Source organism: Schistocerca nitens, chromosome 8, assembly GCF_023898315.1.
Source record: "Schistocerca nitens isolate TAMUIC-IGC-003100 chromosome 8, iqSchNite1.1, whole genome shotgun sequence".
In the NCBI taxonomy this organism is placed as follows: Eukaryota; Metazoa; Arthropoda; class Insecta; order Orthoptera; family Acrididae; genus Schistocerca; species Schistocerca nitens.
In genome coordinates this window covers 624530268-624548334 of record NC_064621.1, presented here as the reverse complement: position 1 = coordinate 624548334, position 18067 = coordinate 624530268, and the positions used below count along the sequence as shown (strand labels likewise).

Sequence of the window (18067 nt, the reverse complement as noted above, 5' to 3'; positions counted from 1 at the left end):
GCAGCGAGACTGTTGCCATGAGCAGCAGGATAGGTAAATGGTTGCCTTTCCAGTACTGTTACATGTTGCTCTATGAGCATAGATATGTATTGTAGAGCATGTAATTATATGGTACACGGTATACATCCAGTGATTGTAAGTTGCTTTTGAGTATAGGAGAAAATACACTTGATATTTAGAAATGATATGCACAGCCACACTAAAATATGTCATTGCTGCAGAATGAATGAATTCTGGAAACTGGATGCCTGGGAGGATGATGCTAGACGCAGAAAGAGATTTGTCCATAATCCGCTGGGTTCAAGCCATCCAGAGGCAACTCTTAAGGCTGCACTTGAACATGGGGCTCCAGAAGATGCAATCCTGCAGGTATTTTTGCATACATACCATTCTGCCAGTTCATAGTAGAATCTTGGTGTAGTAGAAGCGTATCACATTTATCCCTGGCACAGTTAAATGGACTGATGCAAGTGCTGGTCATTTGCTTGTTATAGTTTCTGTAATAGGGGAGAACTGAACATAAGGAAGCTGTTTAGGATATGGAGAAAACACTTTTGTTTGCAGGCGAGAGAAGAGTTCCATGCACAGCTCGCAGCATCCCGCGCACAACAGCAGCAACTGCAGTCTAATGATCTGATGGATGACAGTGAACTGCTAGCTGATGACCGTGATCTTGATGTTGATCTCACTGGTGGGTAATATTCAATCCTTGCAGTTTCCTTCCTTTTGCTGATTTCTGGAGTTCCACTAATTACCACCATACATGCACTCCCTGAAGACATTTGGCTGGGTGGCTGATGGTTCCCCATCTGAAAGGATACAGATACAGCTCCAGAGCAAACATACTCGATCGGCACTGAAAGGTTTCCCTTGCTGTTAGGATAGCCTGCCAGCATTTAGCCAAGCATGTGACGTGCAGATGTAACGTGCTGCGTGAATGATACATGAAACGAAACTCGACACAGTGAAGCCAACAAAAAATGGGAATAACAATGCCATTGTACACTGCATTGAATGGTGTACTGATGTTGGTAGTGACCTGTGGTCCAAAAGCATACATTGTTTCATGACTGTTGTCAATTTGGCTATTCTTATCAGCTATCATACTGAGTGTCTTCTGGGAGTGTGTGATTAGTGTGTAGCTGAAACGCATGTACTCCTAGTACTCAATCTCCTTCTGCTCTAATAAGAAAGAGCAAATTATCCAAGTAGTTGCATGTGCCAGTGCAGGGAAATGTACAGTTAATTTTATATCAAACCAAACAGAACTATCAGAAGTTTATAGAACACCAAATGAAAAACATGATTTCTATTTACTTATAGGGTGAAGCTTAAAATAGATTTAATATGTAGAGTAACAGTTAAGGATCTGTAACTGACAAAAAATGGCATTTCCTCCCAAAATAATCTCCATTATTGATTGTGTACTTTTTGCTGTGTTTCACACTTGCAAAATTCAACACTGCATGTTTAAATCTCTGCTTCACAACTGTTGTAATAACAGTGTTACAATGCGTCCATGCACTACATCATTCATTAACCTGAAAAAGCAGAAGTAATCTCAATAATTTGGAAGAACATATGAAGATACCTCTACTTTTGTGAAATGTCATCTTCACTTGGCCACTTTCAAAGCTATGTGTAAGCACAGAAAGAAGGGCACCTGAAAAGGAACAAGAAACTGAATGCTGTAGTAATAATAATGTCATGTAGAAATGCCATAAATAAATTTAATCCGAGAAACAAGTAAAAAGAAAAACAATAATGGATGATAACTTGCCCATTCCTTTTCCAACACCAAAGACCAAAATCAGGTGAGAGGCCTTTCTTTGACCACTTTCTTCAACATGCAATGCATTGGACTCCCCTCAAGGCATACAACTTTCAGGATAATAAAATAAGACAATAAATAAAAATGGAAGCGTATCTTTCTGTGCAGTGTTGTATAACTATGCGTACAGAGTATATTTAAACTCTCTCAAATGGCACAAGAGGTATTTTAGGGATGTGTTTGACTGTCAAGATGTAAATAATGCATGATATCTACTGGCACAACTTGACTAGAAGAATGGATCGGTTGGTAGGACATGTTTTGAGGCATCAAGGGATCACAAATTTAGCATTGGAGGGCAGCGTGGAGGGTAAAAATCATAGAGGGAGACCAAGAGATGAATACACTAAGCAGATTCAGAAGGATGTAGATTGCATTAGGTACTGGAAGATGAAGAAGCTTGCACAGGATAGAGTAGCATGGAGAGCTGCATCAATTTTATTTCATGTTGTTGCCACCCCAACTATTATGCAGGTACTTTAAAGTGGCAGTTTTAGGTGGGAAGTGTTGTTTTGAATTATGGTTATGTAAGATACATATAGAGGTTGAGTCTGAACTACTGTGTTTACAACACTGCCAACCTCAGCAAACAACTGCACTGTGACGGTTAGTGAATGCTTTAAGTACTCCGCTTTACTTTTTGTGTTGTATGTTAGTGGTTGTTTTCTTTTCTTATTCTCAGATGTTTGAAGAGACTAGTTCTGGACCATAATAGGGTTTGAGTATGACCCTCATAACAGCATAGGGGATTAGTGACCCAAACAAGCGTTACATCAGTTCTGCTTTCATGGTAGCGTAGAGCACAGAACACAGACATAGTCCACCAGCAACATGAGATGGAGGCCTTAGCTTGTCCCCCCACTCCACTCCTTTCCCTCAGGTGGTCTAAGTTCTCATTTGTCTACATTCTGCTGACTGCCATATCATAGTGTCGGCACTATACCTTTGTATGTTTCTGCAAATAGTAAGTGTGATGTTTGCAAATGAAATGCATCAACTGACTCGTAGTACAGTCTGAGGAAAATAAAGTTCAATGTCCTCCTTATATTTTCACCTACAGATTTTATGCTGCTGGTATTGTTTCTGGCACTGTTTATGCAGAGTGATCTTGAATTAACTCCCTATTAGAAATTGTTTATAACTTTTTTTAATACTTAAATAGTTCTCATGAAACAAAAAAATTTTATTCCTTACATTGGTAGAACTGTTACATGTTACTAAAATTCAACATAAGCACCACCATTATCTACTAATTTCTGTAAATAGATGTGGATGTTTGCAACAGACCTTTGCAGCAGTAAATTACTAAGAACTTGGCAAATTCACTCCTACAATTCATCAAGAGTTACTGGTTTTGTGTGATAAACTTTCTTTTTCACCCACCTTCAGAGGAAGAAATCACAGGACAATAGATCAGGGCACACTGCTGGCTATTCAAGGGGGCTGCGATGTCCCAAATAGCGTCCAGGAAAATTGGTGTTGAGCACACGTGGGCAGGATATGTCAAGTGACGTGGGGCCCCGTCACACGTAAAGATTAGGTCATCGTAATTGTCCCATGTGGATACAATACTGTGAACATAACTTTCAACCATATCGAGGTACTGGTCTGCATTGATTGTGTCCCGAATGAGATATGGGTCCACAACTTTTGTGGGTGTCATGCCACACCAAACTGTTACCATGGGTGATGTTGCCTTTATTGAACAGCCACCCTTGGATCCTCCATTGTCCAATAATAAAAATTGTGCTGCTTAACAAACCCCTAGCTTCATCTGACCGAAGGATATTAGTGAAAATATCAGACCAGTCTCCATAATAAGCAAACATCATTTCCCCATATTCCAACCCATGATCACAGTCTTCTGAAAATAATTCCTGGCAGTAATGTGGTTTCCATGGACGAAAATTCCTTTTTTTGTCTCCCGGAACAGTTCGGACTATGTGTTTGGGTGAAACCACTTTGGTGAGATGCCTGTCTTTATGATTTCTGACGACTTTGAGTGAACATTTCCTGAACCATTTGCACATTTTGCTCTAACCTGGATGTTGAGTGTCAACCGCTTCTCCCAATATCTAATACAGAGCCTGTTTGTGTTAGCTTTAGGTAGGAAATTCCTTATGGCCTTTGTATCTACCCCAAGGCACAAGCTCCTTTCACCCTTTGCCACCATCTTGTACCCACTCAAGCAAGTACAGATATTGTGCCATCATCTGTCAGATATCTGTGATGACATGAATGAGATATAATGTAATAAATTCTACCATTGTAAGAAACAAAATGGTTTTTGTTTCATGAAAATTAGTTTAGTATTAAAAAAAAAAAAAAAATGTGGTGAGCAATTTTCAATAGGAAATTAATTCTCGCCCACCTTGCATATGCAGAGCCTTTACTGAAATGTTAAATGCACAAATATGCAGATGGTCTGGTTACTAACAGCTTTAGGAAGTGCAATTCCCAGTACAGCTAACAGAATCATATACACACATAAATAGTAGCACCCTTAGGTCTTCAGTTTCCAGGCTCCTTCTTTGGGAGGGAAAGAGTAACTGTTTGGGGAGTTTCGACTGATTGGAAAGGACAGTTTACTCAGAATGCAGTCTAAGAGAGATTTGCCTTGTACGAGGAAGCAGAAAGAGACAGGTCAAGGAACAGGCATCAGAGGTAGTAGGAGGTCGAAAATAATCTATGTTCTCCATAAACGAGTCTGTGCGATGGTCAGACTATGGTATATCTGTCGCTCCTCCAGTGTAAATGACATTTTAAATGTGAAAATTTAAAACTTCAGTTTTATGTTATCACCAAACCAGACTGGTTGAGAATGATTGAACAGAAACCTTTAACCCACGAAGTGATTTTACTTAGAAAGAGAATTTTCTTGAATTCTGTGCAACGTCTTCTGCCAAGGTATGATGATGGTTGTATGATTAGATTAGATTAGATTAGATTAATACTTGTTCCATAGATCATGAATACGTCACTTCGTAATGATGTGGAAAGTGTCGGTTAATAAAAGATGTCTGTATAAGATATTACATTACACAAAATATTGCATGACACTAATGTTTAAGGTGTGTTTTTTTCCCCCCTGCAAGATGACCGTGGGTGGGCTCCAGCAATTATTCTGATTACACGTTTTTGAGCAATGAATACTTTTCTACTCAATGATGAATGACCCCAGAATATGATGCCATACGAAAGCAGTGAATGAAAGTAGGAATAGTAAGCTAATTTACTGAGATTCTTATCACCAAAATTTGCAATAACCCTAATAGCATACGTAGCTGAACTCAGACGTTTCAGCAGACCATCAATGTTTTGCTTCCAGTTTAACCTCTCATCAATGGACACACCTAAAAATTTTGAAAATTCTACCTTAGCTACAGACTTCTGTTCAAAGTCTATATTTATTACTGGAATTGTGCCATTTACTGTACGGAACTGTATATACTGTGTTTTATCAAAATTTAAAGAGAGTCCGTTTGCTGCGAACCACTGAATAATTTTGTGAAAAACATCATTTACAATTACATCACTTAGTTCTTGGTTTTTGGATGTTATTACTATACTTGTATCATCAGCAAAAAGAACTAAATTTGCATATTCATCAATGTGGAATGGTAAGTCATTAATGTATATCAAGAACAGTAAAGGACCTAAGACCGAACCCTGTGGGACTCCGTACTTGATAACCCCCCAGTTTGAGGAATCAGCTGTTGTTTTAACATTACATGAACCACTTATGTCAACTTTCTGCATTCTTCCAGTTAAGTATGAATTAAACCATTTGTGCACTGCCCCCCCTCAAACCGTAATGATCTTATCTAAAAGAATTCCATGATTTACACAATCAAACGCCTTTGAGAGATCACAAAAAATACCAATGGGTGATGTCCGGTTATTCAGAGCATTTAATATTTGATCAGTGAAAGCGTATATAGCATTTTCTGTTGAAAAGCCTTTCTGAAAACCGAACTGACATTTTGTTAGTACTTCATTTTTACAAATATTGGAGGCTACTCTTGAATACATTACTTTCTCAAAAATTTTTGATAGAGCTGTCAGAAGAGAGATTGGGCGGTAGTTGTTCACATCTGACGTATCCCCCTTTTTATGCAATGGTTTTACAATGGCATATTTCAGTCTATCGGGGAAAACACCCTGCTCCAAAGAGCTATTACATACGTAGCTGAGAATCCTACTTATCTGTGGGGAACAAGCTTTAAGTACCATGCTGGAAATGCCATCAATTCCGTAAGAGCTTTTACTTTTCTGTATATGCTTCACATATCAATCTTTTTATAGATTTACAAACATCTTCTAACTTCTGCCTATTGACGTTGAACCAAGAATGCAACAGTAACTGTTTCCTCAGCATTTTCCGAATTATGTTATTAAACCATGGGTCTTTTCCATCCCTAATCCACTTACTTGGGACATACTTCTCCAAAGCATGATTTACAATCATTTTAAACTTTACCCTTAATTCCTCTATATCCATCACATTGGATCTAAATGATGTCCATTCATCTAAGTAGGTTGCTAACAACTGCTTATCTGATCTTTCCACCATAAAAACTCTCCTAACCTTCTTGATGAATTTATTAACTAGACAGTTGTCACTGAGATAGCATCACGATTACATACTCAGCTATACTGACTCTGTCAATAATGTCAGCCATGTTTATAGCCACCTAGTCTAAAATATTTTCATTGCCTGTGAGTTGTTGAACAATTCTTGTAGAATGTGTTCAGAACCAATTTCACAAGACTGTCTGTCTTACCACCTGCAATGAATCCATGGATGTCCTTCTCTGTACTTGGTAGGTTACAGTTGGCTCCAACTAATATTGCATGATCAGATTCCTTCGGCACTACTAAGCATAGACTTTCTTTGAATGATCCTACAACTGTTATGTTAGAATCGGGTGGCCAGTACAAACATCCAGTGACTAACTTGGGCTCACTTAGACTCAGTTTTGACCTTTATAGACACAATATTTTTCCAGGTACAATGAACATGACATTTAATGTAACAATATAAGGAAAGATAGATTGCTACCTAACATAAAGAGGGTATATTAAGTTGCAGACAGGCACAACTAAAAGACACTTAACACTTTAGCTTTTGGCCACTGCCTTTGTCAGAAAAGGAAACACACATACAAAGTAATTGCATTTCATGTTGTTGCCACCCCAACTACGAGGGCAGTTCAATAAGTAATGCAACACATTTTTTTTCTTGGCCAATTTTGGTTGAAAAAACCGGAAATTTCTTGTGGAATATTTTCAAACATTCCCGCTTCATCTCGTATAGTTTCATTGACTTCCGACAGGTGGCAGCGCTGTACAGAGCTGTTAAAATGGCGTCTGTAACGGATGTGCGTTGCAAACAACGGGCAGTGATCGAGTTTCTTTTGGCGGAAAACCAGGGCATCTCAGATATTCATAGGCGCTTGCAGAATGTCTACGGTGATCTGGCAGTGGACAAAAGCACGGTGAGTCGTTGGGCAAAGCGTGTGTCATCATCGCCGCAAGGTCAAGCAAGACTGTCTGATCTCCCGCGTGCGAGCCGGCCATGCACAGCTGTGACTCCTGCAATGGCGGAGCGTGTGAACACACTCGTTCGAGATGATCGACGGATCACCATCAAACAACTCAGTGCTCAACTTGACATCTCTGTTGGTAGTGCTGTCACAATTGTTCACCAGTTGGGATATTCAAAGGTTTGTTCCCGCTGGGTCCCTCGTTGTCTAACCGAACACCATAAAGAGCAAAGGAGAACCATCTGTGCGGAATTGCTTGCTCGTCATGTGGCTGAGGGTGACAATTTCTTGTCAAAGATTGTTACAGGCGATGAAACATGGGTTCATCACTTCGAACCTGAAACAAAACGGCAATCAATGGAGTGGCGCCACACCCACTCCCCTACCAAGAAAAAGTTTAAAGCCATACCCTCAGCCGGTAAAGTCATGGTTACAGTCTTCTGGGACGCTGAAGGGGTTATTCTGTTCGATGTCCTTCCCCATGGTCAAACAATCAACTCTGAAGTGTATTGTGCTACTCTTCAGAAATTGAAGAAACGACTTCAGCGTGTTCGTAGGCACAAAAATCTGAACGAACTTCTCCTTCTTCATGACAACGCAAGACCTCACACAAGTCTTCGCACCCGAGAGGAGCTCACAAAACTTCAGTGGACTGTTCTTCCTCATGCACCCTACAGCCCCGATCTCGCACCGTCGGATTTCCATATGTTTGGCCCAATGAAGGACGCAATCCGTGGGAGGCACTACGCGGATGATGAAGAAGTTATTGATGCAGTACGACGTTGGCTCCGACATCGACCAGTGGAATGGTACCGTGCAGGCATACAGGCCCTCATTTCAAGGTGGCGTAAGGCCGTAGCATTGAATGGAGATTACGTTGAAAAATAGTGTTGTGTAGCTAAAAGATTGGGGAATAACCTGGTGTATTTCAATGCTGAATAAAACAACCCCTGTTTCAGAAAAAAAATGTGTTGCATTACTTATTGAACTGCCCTCGTATTATGCAGGTACTTTAAAGTGGCAGTTTTAGGTGGGAAGTGTTGTTTTGAATTATGGTTATGTAAGATACTCGTAGAGGTTAAGTCTGAACTACTGTGTTTACAACACTACCAACCTCAGCAAACAACTATAAGCACACGTCACGCGTGCATGACTGTCATCTCTGGCAGCTTGGACTGGAATGCAACTGTCATGTAGAGTGGAAGTAGCAGTGTGACTGGCATAAAAATGGGGAAGAAATAGTAGGGTATGGGTGAGGGAAGAGAAGAGCACTCGCTGGCGGTGCTTGCAGAGACTAGACTGACAACAGGCACAGCGTCAGGAGGCTGTGGGGCAGGGGCAGGATGATGGGGGAGAGGGGAGCAGGGAGCAAAAAAAGAAGAGGAGCAGGGGAGGGGAAAGATGGGCAGGTGCGTTGGCAGAAGGTAGCATGCAGAGTGTGTGGCAGATGAGAATAGAGAGGAAATGATAGGGCAGAAGAAGTGGAGACTGTTGGGTGGAGGGTGTGGGGACAGTTCATTGCTGCGGATTGTTAGTTATGACTACCAATGAGCTGTCTACCAGGATGAATGGCCTCTGCCAAATTGTGGCCAAGGTCAAAGTAGACCAGCCACCCTGTGGCACGACATGCAGCTGAACATAACATGATTGATTTCAATGGCTGTATCACTGCCCGAGCCATCTGGATTCTCCCCTCCACCACCAGCTTTTCTGAACTGCACAGGTGGGAGTTATCCTTACAAAACACAGTCTCCACTCCCAAAATTCTCTCTGCCCCAACCAATGGTAACATACTGTCCCCCCCCCCCCCCCCCAACCACCCAACAGTTTCTACTCCTTCTTTCCTATCACCTCCTTCCTATTCTTGTCTCCCACACTCTTTGTATGCTGCCCTCTGTGAACGCACCTGCCCATTTTTTTCTTCCCCACTCCTCCCCATTTTCGCTCCCCATTTCTCACATCCCTGTCCCACACCCTCCCGATGCTGTGCCTGTTGGCAGTCAAGTCCCTGCACGCTCTGCTAGGCAGTGCTCTCCCCCCCCCCCTCCCCCTTCCCCCAGACACACTCACACACTGCTATCCTTTCCGCTTCTCTGCCCAGTCAGTATTGCTGCTTCCATTCTCTGTGACATTTGCACTCCGTTTGAGCTTCCTGAGATTGTGGTCATGTGTGCGCCAAGTGTGCTTGCTTGTGTGAATGAATGTGTATGTATTTCCTTTCCTGATGGAGGCTTTACCCAAAAGCTAATGTGTAAGTGTCTTTTAGTTGTGCTGGTCTGCAACTTAATGTGCCATCTTTACGGCAAGCAGCAATCTAGGTTTTCCTTATATTTTTGATATTACAGCCTGGAGTTTCCATTGTTTGATGTCTAACTTACCTTTTCTGTATATGTTCCATGCCTTTTTAAATATTTTGGAGCTTTGAAAATATCTCCTAGAGAGTGGAGAGAAAAAAATTGGGAGGGGTAGGGGGGGCTGTGCTCTCCACAAATTTTCTGCTGCCTGAGTTGCTACTTCTTCTGTGTCGTATGCCTGTGACCTATCAAGGGAAATCCTACAGTTCTCCATCCCATAATGCAGGATCAGAACTCTGCAGCCAAGACCATTACAGAACTGACAGAGCATTTTTTATATGCTCCAGTTGGTTCCCAACAAAAGGATCCCTATAAGGACATTGAAGCCAAACAACAGGCATCATTGATGTCAATATAAGCCACAGCTTGAAGGTGATTGCACATTGTAACCTCATCAGCTGTAGGCAGGGCCTCCACCATATTTGGATAAGCCTCCTCCCCCTCCCCGTAACTGACATAGTGACCATGCCTTTTCCAGCCCTGGGTGATATTTCTGTGTGAGGGCCCATAATGCATCTAGCATTGGAGTTCCCGATAACTAGCAAAACTCTCCTCCCTTGTGTCCCCTCTAACACTGCTAAAGGAGTGGCCAGTTTTTCAATTATAGGGCAAATGGCCACATGGACAGTCCCCCGCATTCATCTTCCGCCTTGAGCGACATTAACATATTACAAACTGGCGCTCTTTCTGTTGTTAGTGTGATTCTCCTGTATGGGGTACAGTGAAATGTAAAAAATTACCTGCTACCTGGCTTGTGCATTCAGTTGAATTCCATTTTTTATTTTATGACTATGTTATAAAACTAAAAAGTATCATTCAAAAGGGCAATGGTATCATTCAAGGGGGCAATGAAACGATCCCAAGAAAGCAGGTGTTACAGATGTGAAAATTACCTAACCATCAGTTTAATAAGCCACGGTTGCAAAATACGAGGCGTTTTTTTTTTAAGTAAGTACCACTTTGAAATTAAAAAAAGACGTGCTAAGATATCTCAATAATTTTATTTTTACGTGAAAGCCTGTTCCTTAATTTACTTTTCTACATAATTTCCATCAATATTGAGGCACTTGTCATAACGTTGTACCAGTTTTTGAATACCCTCCTCATAGAAATCTGCCGCCTGACTTGTTAACCACTGCATCACCACTGTTTTGACTTTGTCATAATATTGAAAATGCTAACCGCCCAGCTGTTTCTTCAAGTGCAGGTACAGATGGTAGTCACTGGGTGCAAGATCGGGGCTGTACGGAGGATGATCTAGAGTTTCCCATCGAAAAGATGTGATGAGATCTTTGGTCTGATTCGCCACATGTGGACGGGCGTTGTGTTGCAGCAAAACGATGCCCTTGCTCAACTTACATGGACTGTTGCTTTGACTCTGGTGTGACGTAGGCCACCCATGTTTCATCACCCGTAACAAATTGGCTTAAGAAATCATCACCGTCATTGTGGTACCACTCAAGGAAAGTCAATGCACTGTCTAAATGTTTGGTTTTGTGTACATCCGTCAACATTTTCGGTACCCGACGTGCACACAATTTTAGGTAATTCAAGTGCTCGGTCACAATGCCATACAAAATATTACGAGAAACATTAGGAAAGTCATCCCACAAGGAGGAAATCATAAAGTGTCTGTTTTCTCTCACCTTATTGTCCACTTCCTGCACCAAACTTCCATTAACAACCGAAGGACGCTCACTCCGTTGTTCATCATGCACATTTGTGCGGCCATCTTTAAATGCTCTCACCCACTTTCTTACCATTCCATCACTCATAATGTTTTCTTCGTAAACTGCACAGATCTAACGATGAATATCTATCGCTTTTAGGCCTTTAGCGCTAAGAAATCTTATAACAGTCCATACTTCACAGTCGGCAGGACTCATGATTATCGGAGGCATCTTAAACAGTCAGTAACAACGTAAACAAGGAAGAATCAGACTGTAATGGCGTCAGTGCGTAGATTAAGGTACAGGCTTTCATGTAAAAATAAAATTATTAAGATATCTTAGCAAGTCTTTTTTTAATTTCAAAATGGTACTTACTTAAAAAACATGCCTCGTACTAATGTTCTGAGGCATCAAGGGATCAGCAACTTAGTATTGGAGGGCAGCGTGGAGGGTAAAAGTTGTAGAGCACTAAGCAGATTCAGAAGGATGTCAGTTGCAATAGGTAGTTGGAGATGAAGAAGCTTGCACAGATAGAGTAGCATGGAGAGCTGCATCAAACCAGTCTCTGGGCTGAAGACCACAACAACAAGAAGACAGTTTAAAGAGAATACATGGAATTAATACAAAAAAGTCATGTTTATAATGTAAGTTTGCAAAAATTATTTTAGTTTTTGGGCTAAATTTATTTACATGTAAAAAGAAACATTTCAGAAAGGTGCCTTGGCAGCAGAGCCTGGAAGGAAAACAAGTGACAATTGAGGTGTCACATGTGAAATACATGTTTATCTACCAGCGGTACATCCTGAGGCAGCAGCTTCAGGGGGATGACTGTGGCCAAGAGTGGTTTCTGCTGTTTGTGAACTGCGGTCAGCTCCTCCTGCATCTGCATGCACTATGCACACACTCAATCTATACTACTACTAAAATTCACGTGAAAACATTAGGTAATTTTCATTTTGCAGAAGAGGAGGAACAGAGCTACATCTGGTGAATATGGCAGTTGAAGGACAACTCTCATCTTGCTTTTAGTTGAAAATTCCAGAATAATGTAGACTGTGTGTGATCATGCTTTGTCATAGTGGAATACCCAGTTTCTCATAATATATTTATCTGATTGCAGGTCCTGTGAACATCAGTACTAAAGCAAAGCTGGTAGCACCAGGCATTGTAGCACCTGGGATGGTATCTATTACATCAACAGAGCTGTACTTTGAAGTAGACGAGGATGATCCTGAGTACCGGAAGATTGATTCTGAGGTAAGTTTGATGTATTAGCAGTTTAGTTGTTTTCTCCTGAGTTTTGTTGTAATTGCTTGATTTCTGTATAATTTACATCATCCAAAAGAATGGACCTTTCCTTCAAACCCAAGATTTAGCATGAAAGACAGATATGTGCAATTTATTTGACAAGGTGAGTAAAGAATTCCTCTTCAGATTGCAAGCTTGGTTTTTCGAAGAAGAAGATATTTTGAAAAATGTGTCGCTGGAGTCAGTCAAAAAGAGCCTTAAGTGGCAGCAGATTATTTTTGTCTTACTGGGAAGCAGTTGTTTTATAGCACTTACTTGAACCTGAAACCTACCATGATGTTGAATAGCTACATTGTAATTTTATAAAATATTTCTGTCACTAACAATCTAGCAGAGGAGTGAAGTGTCTTTCACTTAACAAGCTATTATTAATGCTAGTTTTTGTGACAAGCTTTTGAAACTTCGCTACCAACTACTGTGCATGCACCAAGTCTAGTTGCATGAGCTGCTGATGAAAAGAAACATGTTTTAGCTTGTTCCAACTTTGTTGACATGAAACTGGCAGTTGCATATAGTTCAATGTTAGTGATCATGCTGGTAGTGTGTCAACAAAGTTAAATATGAACTGGAGTACACAGAAAATTGTTAGCATCATAGAAATCTGTGCTATGCATGGTTGTGAGATTTCTGTGATGTTGACTACAAAATAAGGCAGAAACGTATTGCTGCATTTGATGCCATCCTACCAGATCTGAACACAGATGGATGCTGACTCTGAGCTGCAAGGAAAATTCATTCCAGTGGAAATAAATAGACAAATGAATTATGAAACATTCAAGCAAGGAGGATTGTCCAGTTCAAGCAGTTATCATAAGTTATAACGAGACTAATTAAAAAATTTTGAGGATGGCAAAATGAGAGGAAGTAAAGAGATACAAGCTTGCTTCGTCACAGGTTGATTCTTAAATATTTTTGTTTACTGATGACAGTACCTTTGTAGTGAAACGTGTTGAGTGCAACATAGGGAGTGTATCAAATACCGCAGTTCAAGACATAATTTCATGCCTTGTAGAAAATAAATTGATGCTAAATCACTATAAGATTCTCGTTTTACAGTTTCTAACAGGCAATTCGACTGAGATTGACATTTTGACCACACAGAATGGGCACATGATTATTTAGTCTGAAAAATTCAAATTTATGAGTGTTTAAATAAATAGTAAGCTATCATGGGAAGTTTATGTTCAGGAACTTGTTCAAAAACACAATGCTGCTATATTTATTGTTACAACAAAGTGAAGGTCGAACTCAAAAATTAGTATACTTTGTTGATTTTAATTCATGAATGACATATAGTATGGTGTTCTGGACTAACTCTTTCCATCACAAAGGCTGTTTTTGGCATGGAATCAGGCAGTTTGAGTAATATATGGTGTAAGTTCATGAACATCTTGTTGATCACTGTTCAGGAGTCTGACACCGGCTGTGCAATATTGATGTCATTTGTTGTTAATAATATGAGAGCTTATCCCCAAGAATTAGCATCTTTAACTCAGTTAATAGTAGGAAGAAATCCAATGTGAATTTGGATCACATCTCATTGACTCTTGTGCAGAAAGGCATACATCCATTTTCATCAAGCTACCATAAGAATTAAAACATCTTAGAGTCTAATCTGGTGAATTTGCTCTTGGAGTACTCCTTTTATCCTGTAAGGGAGTTCCTGGGGGGGGGGGGGGGGGGGGGGGGATTAGTTCCTGTGTTATAGTTTTGGTTATGGTAATATACACAGAGGTGACAGATATCATGGTATACCTCGTAATAATGTGTCGGACCTCCTTTTCCCCAGCATAGTGCAATAACTCGAGGTGGCATGGACTCAGCAAGTCATTTGGAAGTCCCCTGCAAAAATGTTTGATGGGATTCATGTCGGATAATCTGGGCAGCCAAATCATTCACTCGAATTGTCCAGAATGTTCTTCACACCATCTTGAATATTTGTGGCCCACTCACATGGTGCAATGTCATCCATAAAATTCTGTTGTTGTTTGGGAACTTGAAGCTCATGAATGGCTGCAAGTCACCTCCAAGCAGCCAAACATAAGCATTGCCAGTCAGTGATTGGTTCTGTTGCGCTGGAGGACCCAATCCACTCCATATAAACGCTGCCTACACAATTATAAAGCCACAACCAACTTGCATGCCTCGTTGATAGGATGGGTCCATGGCTTCATGGGGCCTGTGCCACACTCAAACCCTACCAACAGCTCTTACCAAGTGAAATTGGGCCCATCTGACTGGAACAGATTTCCAGACACCTAGGGTCCAACTGATATGGTCATGAGCCCAGAAGAGAGGCTGCAGGTGATTTTGTGCTGCTAGCAAAGGCACTCACATCGGTCATCTGCTGCCATAGCCCACTACTGCCAAATTTTGCATTGCTGTCCTAACAGGTACATTCATCGTACATCCCACATTGATTTTTGCAATTATTTTATGCAGTGTTGCTTGTCTTTTAGCACTGACACCTCTGTGCAAATACTGTTGCTCTCAGTTGTTAACTGAAGGCCCTCGGCCACTGCATTGTAATACCTGAAATTTGGTATTCTTAGCACACTCTCGACACAGTGGATCTCAGAATATGAATTCCCGAACAATTTCAGAAATATAATGTCCCTCGTGTCTAGCTCCAACTACCCTTCCACATTCAAAGTCCCTTTTGTGCCTTGTGCATGCGCTGCTTCCACTATTTGTGTATGTGCATAATGCTATCCCATGACTTTTGTCACCTCAGCGTACATTCACAGCTAGTCACCTGCAGAGGATTCACCTGCATTTTATTTTATCACTGTTGTATCATGTTCTGGCTCATTCCATAACCATGGAGATTTACTCTTCAATTTGGTCCCATGGAATTAGAGTGTAAAATAAAGTGAAAAAAAGAAATTGAAATGTACACCGTTGTCATCATATCTATAGTCGTACATAGAACCCATTCATAAAACTGATTTCATGAAATGAATTTTTCAACCTAATGTTGTCATTTAAACTTGATTTTAATTGTGATAAGCATCAAAAGTTTTCATTTGAATTGTAAAAGTACTGCTCCACCATTTTTTAAAAGTAGTATAGTCTCAGTGCTGCAATAAAGTACTGTGTTTTGCAATGTTACTGCCGGATTTATTATCAACATCAGAGATGTATAACAGAGGAAGTAATGCAGCTAAATGGCTTGTAAAGGAAACTTATTTTTGCTGTACAAGATCAGCTGCTTCTTATTCACAGTAATTTCGCGATAGTGTTAAAATGAAACCATCATCACTTATTACTAAACTGGATGTGAGATACGCAGTCTTCTTCCGACTCAGACCTTGTATAAGATGTGATCAAAAAGTAACAGGAAGTTGTTTTCCTTAAAGAATCTTTATTTACTTATCAACATCAGGTTTGTCCCCTTCAAAGTAATCCCTATCAGATATAGTGAACTTGTGCTGACGCTTTTTCCAATCTTGGAAGCACTTCTGGAACTCACTTTTCATTGTAGTGTTCAGTTCCTTCAGTGATTCTGTTTTTATCTCATCAGTGGTGGCTAACGATGTCCTTTCATGATTCCCTTCAGCCTGGTCAGTAGACAGTAGTCACAGGGGGCCATGTCCAGAGAATATAGTGGCTGATGCAACATAAAAGTTTTGTTTTTGCCAAAAAATCATGAACAAGTATTGAGGTGTGAGTGGGAGCATTATCAGGATGCAATTTTCACAAGTGGTTTTGCCACATTTCTGGTCATTTTCTTCAGATTTCTTCACACAAATGGAACATGACTTTCAGGTAGCATTCCTTATTGACCGTATGACCTTAAGGCAGGATCTCGTGGTGCACTATCTCATTGTATGTGAAGAAAACAGTGAAAAGTATCTTCATATGTGATGGAACGTGTCGAATTTTTTTCGGTCTTGGCTCTTCAGGCAGTTTCCATTGGGACGATTAGGCCTTGGTTTCAAAGTCTCATATACTCATATACTCATGTTTTGTCACTTGTTATAACCTTCTTTAGAAGTTCTGGATCATTGATGAATTCATTCAGCTATTCCTGAGTGAAATCTATGTGATGTCATTTTTCATCAGAATTCAGTAATTCTGGAATGAACTTTGCTGCTAGACATTTCATGTCCAAACCATCCAAAAAATTGCTTGGCATGAGCCAAAGGATATGCTGACACCATCAGCCAACCTCTGATGGTGATTCGGCACTTTTTACAGAACCATTATCCGCAGTTCTTCCACATAGTAATTGATGTGTTGGGGCATCCTGGGTGGTCAACATCTTCAGTGTCTCCTTGACCCTCTTTGAAATATTTATACTACCTGTAAACTCTTGTCTGATTCATAGTACATTTGTCAAAACCCACAGTCAACATTTTCAATGCGGTGCTTCCATTTTTCGAGCACAATTTAATGCAAATTCTTTGAACACCTTTTTCAAAAGTAAAAATTTGCTGAGCACTCAAAAACATGTGTAACCTTTTTGAATGTCAACAAGAAACTAAATATTCAAAATTGAAACTAAAAACATACATCAGGAACATGTGTATGAACAAGATAAGTTTTTTTGAAAAAATCCCATTAAAGCCCATTAAATTAAAAAAAATTCTGTTACTTTTTTATCACACTTTGTATGTTTTTCATTCAGGTCCATGGTGCAAGGTGTTCTTCATCTAAAATTCACTGCATATGTATGGGATTTTTCATTTACACGCATAACCCTTCACAACTGAGGTAAACGTTGCAAGGTTTGCGTAATGGGCTATCAAAAAATTTCTGTTTGAGGACAATAGTGAAGCATATATGCAACATAGTATGATTTCATTGCTGGTATATAAGCACTGACATGTAGGCAATGGATTAGTGTGGCATTTGTGTCTTTCCAACATTTGTCTGGTAAATGCAGAATCATGAACTATGGATGTTATTACCAAATGTGTCCATACAGGATCAATTCTTTTCTTGACTGCCAAAGGACAAACACTTGTAGACATCTGTCGGAGAATGAAGAATGTTGTGGGGCAGCATACCTATTGAAAAATTAGGTTTTGTGCTTGTCACGATTCGACACAAGATGCCTGTCGATTTGGAATGCCAGCCTCATCCATTACAGATGATGCCAGCTGAACTGGGAGACACTTGAGTATCCATCCTGTGGTCTGATCTCTTCCCATACAATTATCATGCCTCTAGTGTTTTTTAGGGTTGACGATTCCTGTTGGCTGAGGATGTGCAGTGGCAGTTACGGACTTCTTCAAGCAGCAGGAGATGGTATTTTATGAAATGGGTATCTTGAACCTGGTGTGTCGGTTGGAATTTTGGCCATCCTTCTGTTAATGTTACAATGAGGGGGGGGGGGGGGGGGGGAGTGCAAAA

At 40.4% G+C, this 18067-nt stretch overlaps 1 protein-coding gene across 1 annotated transcript in view; it reads left to right on the top strand.

Moving 5' to 3' along the window:
* LOC126198569 (neurobeachin) overlaps positions 1-18067 on the top strand; it is a 1606419-nt gene that overhangs the window by 804752 nt on the left and 783600 nt on the right. Inside the window, exons 33-35 of the mRNA XM_049935000.1 lie at positions 222-369; positions 565-691; positions 12522-12658. Of these exons, the coding sequence (XP_049790957.1) occupies positions 222-369; positions 565-691; positions 12522-12658 (412 nt within the window). The remainder of the gene's footprint in view (positions 1-221; positions 370-564; positions 692-12521; positions 12659-18067) is intronic.